At 31.7% G+C, this 6,775-nt stretch overlaps 1 protein-coding gene across 1 annotated transcript; it reads left to right on the top strand.

Annotated features, from left to right (window-relative positions):
• Positions 1–2,656: 2,656 nt before the first annotated feature.
• LOC145605583 (uncharacterized) lies at positions 2,657–6,536 on the top strand. The gene is made up of 3 exons (XM_081661652.1): positions 2,657–2,985; positions 3,711–4,072; positions 5,977–6,536. Exons 1-3 carry the CDS (start codon positions 2,970–2,972, stop codon positions 6,352–6,354), a joined length of 756 nt encoding a protein of 251 aa, XP_081517778.1. The 5' UTR covers positions 2,657–2,969; the 3' UTR covers positions 6,355–6,536.
• The last annotated feature ends 239 nt before the right edge of the window (positions 6,537–6,775 follow it).

Genomic DNA, 6,775 nt, shown 5'->3' with positions numbered 1-6,775 from the left:
TGGTACGTAGTCTCTGTCATTTGTTTTTGATGTGTTAAGACGTAAGTTATTATAGTACTATCACTTAAATTTTTTAATTTCTTACATACAATGCACTTGTATATTTCTTGAAAAGATGGGTAACGTTTCTCTCTCTCTCTCTCTCTCTCTTTTTTTTTTTTTTTTTTTTTTTTTTTAATCAAATTAGGTCTATAGGAGTATGAGGAAGGTTTTATTTATATTTGCGGCCCTTTCTAGCTTTCTCCCTGAAGATCTAAGAAGGATCGTGTATATAGCTAGAACTATCGATTTAAGCTAGTAACACTATACCTATGATTTTTAATTACATACATACAAAAAAATGATTATTTATTACGTCATGTTATATTATTGTAAAAAAGTATACCAATCATTCTTGTCATAATAATTATAAATAATTTTTAAAAAAAGGCGGTATCTAAGCCATGGTCGATATTCAAGTGAATAAATGATAAAAAAAATTAATGAATGAGATCACATTGTGTATTAGAATATAATCTAGATACACTACATACAACTAGGGATGTAAAATGAGTTGATTCAAGTGCTATGTACTATGCAATTAAGACTAGTTTACTTTAAATGCGACTATGCGAGCGTAAGCATCTAATAATAGAGCATTTGAAAATCTAAAAACGCCCCTTCAATTATTTGATTATGCATGCTCTATCGGTCACGAGCAAAAAAGTTTATTGAGATATATATGTTATTGTAAGTTCGATGTTTAATTTTATTTGGATCCTCTAGCTAAAACTGGATGAAAGCTCTAACAACCTGAGCTATCCTCACTCTGTATTGTAAATACAGAGTGTGGAGTTTATGTTGGGTTTGAATTGCAACAATTTGCATGGGCGATGAGTTGCATGGAGTTTTCAAAAGTTGGTTAAATTGGTTAGTTAGTGGAGTTTTGTTCCTTTTACTTTTAAGAGTATTTTATCTTTTGCGTGTAAGTAGCTGGATTTGCCAGCATATGTAAATGTTTTGGGTGGTGTCTAATTTTCTTTTTCTATTTTTGTTGGATAATTAACAACAGTGGATAAGTTGCACCAAAACAAAAAAAAAAACAAAAACAGTGGATAAGTTCGTGACTAATAATGTATCAACATTCTTCGAGTCTAATAATTTACATAAGAGATTGAAACCAACAAGAGTTGGCTCAAGTGGTAATTAACCAGCTTGATGTCTCATTAAGGAGGCATCGAGTTCGAGCCTCACCGAATGCAGAAAACTTTTGTTGGGAGACTCACCCGGCCACCATAAGCTAGGTGTGCAGCCCGGGTCGGATGCGGATGTAGTCGGAGCTAAGCTCTAGTGAATAGGTAGGTGTTAGAGATCAATACCTAAGAAAATGTAAAATGATGTAAAAAACTACCTAAAAATAGGTAAAATGTTGTAAAATACTACCTATACAGAATTTTCACCGTTGGTCGACCTCAAAACACTCCCAAAACCACCGCTTTCATATGCAAAACTAACACAACTTGCTTGAAATCGTCTCCACCACATCTAAAGCACCAGCCCCAAAACCACCACCTATAACCCTAAAAACCACCATCTCGAAGCACTAATCTACCCTCACTAACTCGGAATATCCTCCAACCACCCCCGAAAATAACCTTACCACCTTGAAAACCAACCCTAACGGTGGTTTTGGGGGTGTTCTATGTTAGAGGACCAACTCAACCAAAAGCTTAAGCTGATGGTTGTGGCCTAGGGATATGTTTTATACTCTATCACGCCCCCTCACACGAGAGCCCGTTTGGGCTAGAAGTGTGGATGCAACATGGGCCCTCCTCATACCCAGCGCTTAATATTCCACTTGAAAGTGGGGGTGGATGAGATTCGAACCCGTGACCTTTGTGTCACGTTGGCTCTTGATACCATATTAGAGGACCAACTCAACCAAAAGCTTAAGCTGATGGTTGTGGCCTAGGGATATGTTTTATACTCTATCATTCTAAGGTGGATCAACATCCTAAAATTAATTCAACGGTGGAATTTCGGTCAAAGGTAGTATATTACAACATTTTATCTTTTATTAGGTAGTTTCTTACAACATATTTTTTATTAGGTAGTTTCTCACAAAATTTAGGCTTTATTAGGTAGTTTCTCACAAAATGTCCTTAATGATATTGTTAACTTGTTATTGAGTTTGCTTTCATTTTTTCCTTCTAACTTCATACATGGATTACAGACGAGTATAATTACATAAACTTGTATCTATCTCATGTTAAATAGTACATAAAAATGCAAGATTAAATTAGTAATCAATTCTTTTCTCAAATTTGAACCTATTAAATCACAATAAGATCAATTAGCCTCGTAAAAGATGACATTGGCCTGGCCGTAACTATACATTGGTGCATGTACCATATTTGTAACATGATAGTATATATATAAATCTTAGTAATCGTACACTTTTACACATGTTAATGTGAAAACAAGACCCATTGAAGTCAATTGGATATACCATACTATATAACACAACACAACACAAGACAAGAAAAAGGATATAAAAGAAAAACATAAAAGTAAAGTGGCCGAAAAAAAAAGACACAATCATAGTTCATAAAAGGTTAAAGCCTTAAAGGTAGTGTTTCTTCCTTTCACTCAACATCAAAAAAACTTTGGCTATATATTAAGCTTTTTTGTTACTTTGGTTTTTATTTTAACAGCTAACAAGCAACAACACAAATTCTTTCACAACTTGTGCTTCTTTAGTTGAAAATTATTGCCTATTTATAATAGATCATAACCTATTCTTTTTGTATAATATTCTTTTTCATTATTCTCCCAATTTTCTCCCACTTCAAGTTATCCTAAAAAAAAAAGTTCAATTAGTTTGATGATTAACTATAAATTAGCTATAATTATCATCATTAAAAAAAGAGGATAAATCAGGTGTGCGTGGTACTATTGAAGGAGGACTTCACTACAATAAGCTAGCAACAATGTCTGCTAAAAAAGGTACTAAACTGTGTTTTTCTTTTGTTATTTCCTCATTTCTCTTCAATCTAACATTTCCAAACTTTGATCCTTTCGTTTTTTACCCAAAAATATCAATGCCACCACCACAAAAAGAACAATTTTGATATCGACTACACATACAGTACCTCGCCCGTGATGATATATTTGTCACATTACTTGTTTAATTGATACTATCGATGTGACTATATATTTACTTTAATATATATGTATGGAGGAGGAGGAAGTGTAATTGTAATATATAATTGCCTATAGGTTTTTTTAAGCTTAACAAAATATTATATTCATGGTTTCTTTAATTAATTATTTATTTAGCAATATCTTAGACATATCTTCCAAGTGTAGCCTAAGATTGAAGTATATACATATTAAAGTTTGTTATATATCATCATACTAATTATCTAAGCTAACACATAATTGTATCATTGTATGTACTCCGTATAATTAGTATATATTTATTTTTGTGTTAGCCCTCCAAACTAATCAATTTTATTTTTACAATCGATAACGACCATGTATGTCATGTTACATTTACAAACATTATACTATGTTTCAATTGTAAGAAAATTTTGGCAATATAGCTAGTATATTAAGATATTGTAACGTGCATGAAATTATGATTATTTAAGGGGTTTCTTAACTACTATTACTAATTAGTTTCAACAATTTTGTACGTTAATTAAATTAATTATTTATGTGGAATATAGGTGATAAGAAGAAGGCATTATACAGTGAAGATTTCCAAGCAATGTTAGAGAGATTAGAGGAGGAAGACAATGCAGATACAAGTCGACAATTGATGAAAAAGAGCAGATTATGCTTAGAGAAAGTTAAGGCTTTAGAGAAGCATTTTGAAGTGGAAAACAAGTTACAACCGGATAGGAAAGTCAAGATAGCTGAAGAAGTAGGGCTTGAGCCAAGGCAGGTAGCCATTTGGTTCCAAAATCGTCGAGCTCGATGGAGGGCTAAGCAATTGGAGAGGGAGTATGGTGATCTTCGCGCTAGTTATGATGCTCTTAAGCATGATTATGGTTCGCTTGAGCAAGAAAAGGTTGATCTACTTGGCCAGGTATACATGTTTTATATACGTAGTAATTTTGCTATTATAACAATTATATGTCACATAAAAAAATGACAATAAGATTAGGGGGTGAGATTGTTACTTGTTTACGCGCAATGGGCCTAGTCTAGTGGTTAAAAATTGGTCAAGAAAGCGTATATCTTATATATAAGGTGCCCTGAACTAGAGGGACTAGTGGCTAAGTTGGTTTAACCAAACCAAATAGAACCGCGAACTGGCTGATAGCGGATCTATTAGTTGAACTATGAGGCACTTTATCCTGTCGATAATTATACGCAAAATTGTCATTACATATTAATTAGGTATTATGGTATGTGTTTCTACATTCTTTTTATAACTCGAGCCAAGTGGACAATCCCATTTTTAGTGTGGATAGTCGATTACGTGGTATATAGTTCTTTGTATAGTGTAGTACAGTGAACCATACGTCCGTGCCACAAGTCATGATAATTAAGTGGCAAGAGCTTGGGTAACAGAACTAATAGTAATATGTACATCTTCTATGAGCTTAAACAACATGTCTTATATTTAGATATGTAATTAACACATAGTAGAAGGTTATCTAATCTTCTTTCATATTAATTATAGCAAAATACGAGTAATTCCTTTTGATTTTTCTTTTATTTCGTCTATAAGAAAATCAGGACTATTTTTTGGTTCTTAAATCTTAGACTTATATCAATATCATTAATGGAGTACATATATACTACGGAGTATATAGCTAGTAATTTTATCACTTGGACTTCATCCGCTTCAAGAATTACTACCGAAATTGGACTAATAAAATAATGGATTTTGTTTCTACTGAAATTTAGATTTTATTCATATATTTTAATTACTGAAACCAAATATTTGAAATTACAATATAATACATACATACTCAAACAATAAGCCTATCAAGATTTAATATTCATTTAAGACTTTTAGTTGTCACACAATAAGATAATATATATGTACTATCACATGTAGTTTGCAAAGCCCACATTTTGGAAAATGGTATTAGTTGTCACAAGTAGAAAGTTTATTCTAAAGGACAAATAGAATAATTTTCCATGAGGAAATATATATATATATATGGTTAGTCGATACTTAACAATGAACATAAATTCAATATCGATCAACAAGTCAAAACAAACATCCTTTTCTAATTAATGCCAATGAAAAATTATTGGTGATCCTCATTCATGATGTTATAGCGAAAACCATCTACCAAGAGAAATATTGGTCGACCCTTAGCTTTGCTTTTGACACAATTGTACTTAAGCATGAATAGTAGATTGGACGATTAGTAGGAATAACATCGATATACAGTCCAATCTAACGATAGACACTCATGTGGTTGAGAGTAACACCTTGTAATCAACAAGGTTTGATAGTTTATTTGATTTTTATCTTACTTATGCGGATGATTTTTATTTCAATCGTTTGACGTTTTATTAGTCTTCACTTATTTTAAGGACAGGTTTGTCAACTATATTACTTATAGGTGTCAGATAACTAATAGTCGTTGTAATTTTAAATTAGAGAGTTAGGGCCTGTTTTCATATGATTATTTTCAGTTCAGCTCAGTTCAACTCTAATAAGTTCAGTTTAGTTCAATTCAGTTCAGCTCTAATAAGTTCAGTTCAATTCAGTTCAGCTCATAATTTCCTTCTCTTATAAAACATTCAGTTCAGTTCAGCTCTAATAAGTTCAGTTCAGTTCAGTCAATGAGAACAAGCTCTTAGACGCTAGGTTTTAATTAATTTTGACCAATACCTAAGGATGTAAAAAATTTGTATAAGTGATTATTGATTTATCATTATTGTACCATTATTATCTATTATTATCTATCCTATATATCGTGCATGAAAATAGAATATACAGTTCAAGTTTCTACTTATTTCTTGCAGCTTAATGACTTGAGATCGAAGATTGAATCAACAAATTCCGAGATGACTACCACTAATACTCTTCCAAATCCAATCACAATAAATTCGACCAATGTTATGAATGAAGAAGGCCCTTATTGTATGAATGTCCCATTACAAGCATCCCCAACTCCTTCATGTAGGACATTGGATCCTTATGATATGTCATCGTCGACGATGACTGCAACAACTTTATCATTGGATGGACTTCAGTTATGCAAAGCTTATCAAGACCAAATAATAAAGATGGAAGAAATGGGTGTCCATAATAATATGAACAATGACATTTCAGGCAATATTTTTTCGGTTGATCAAGCTCCTACCTTGCATTATTGGTATAATAGTGATCAATTTAACTAGTTTGTAGTGTAATATTATTAGATTATGGAAAAATATAATGTTTAATTTATATGGTAAAGCCATATAAATATCTTATATATATATTAGAAAGGTAAGATTTAATAAGTTTATGTATGGACAATTGGACACCTAGTACAAATTATATAATCTGATAATTTGTATAACGTAAATATTTTGTCTGAGTTTTATGTGCATGCATGGTGCATAATTGCATATGAATGTTTTGACTTGTGATCTTATTGGTACAATGCTTTTGTTTGTCTATAAATGCTTATCAAAAAGCTTTTTGTAAAAAGTCATGTTCAATTTTTATTAGATGATATTATTATTATTATTCCTAACTAATTATCAATGACCATATCACAACTTATTTACCACTTCATACTTTGTTGTTTTACTCTTTGATGTAATTTATGGTTTG

The sequence above is a fragment of the Chenopodium album genome, chromosome 22 (genome assembly GCF_948465745.1).
Source record: "Chenopodium album chromosome 22, dcCheAlbu1.1, whole genome shotgun sequence".
Lineage (NCBI taxonomy): Eukaryota > Viridiplantae > Streptophyta > Magnoliopsida > Caryophyllales > Amaranthaceae > Chenopodium > Chenopodium album.
This window is presented reverse-complemented; position numbering and strand designations above follow the sequence as displayed.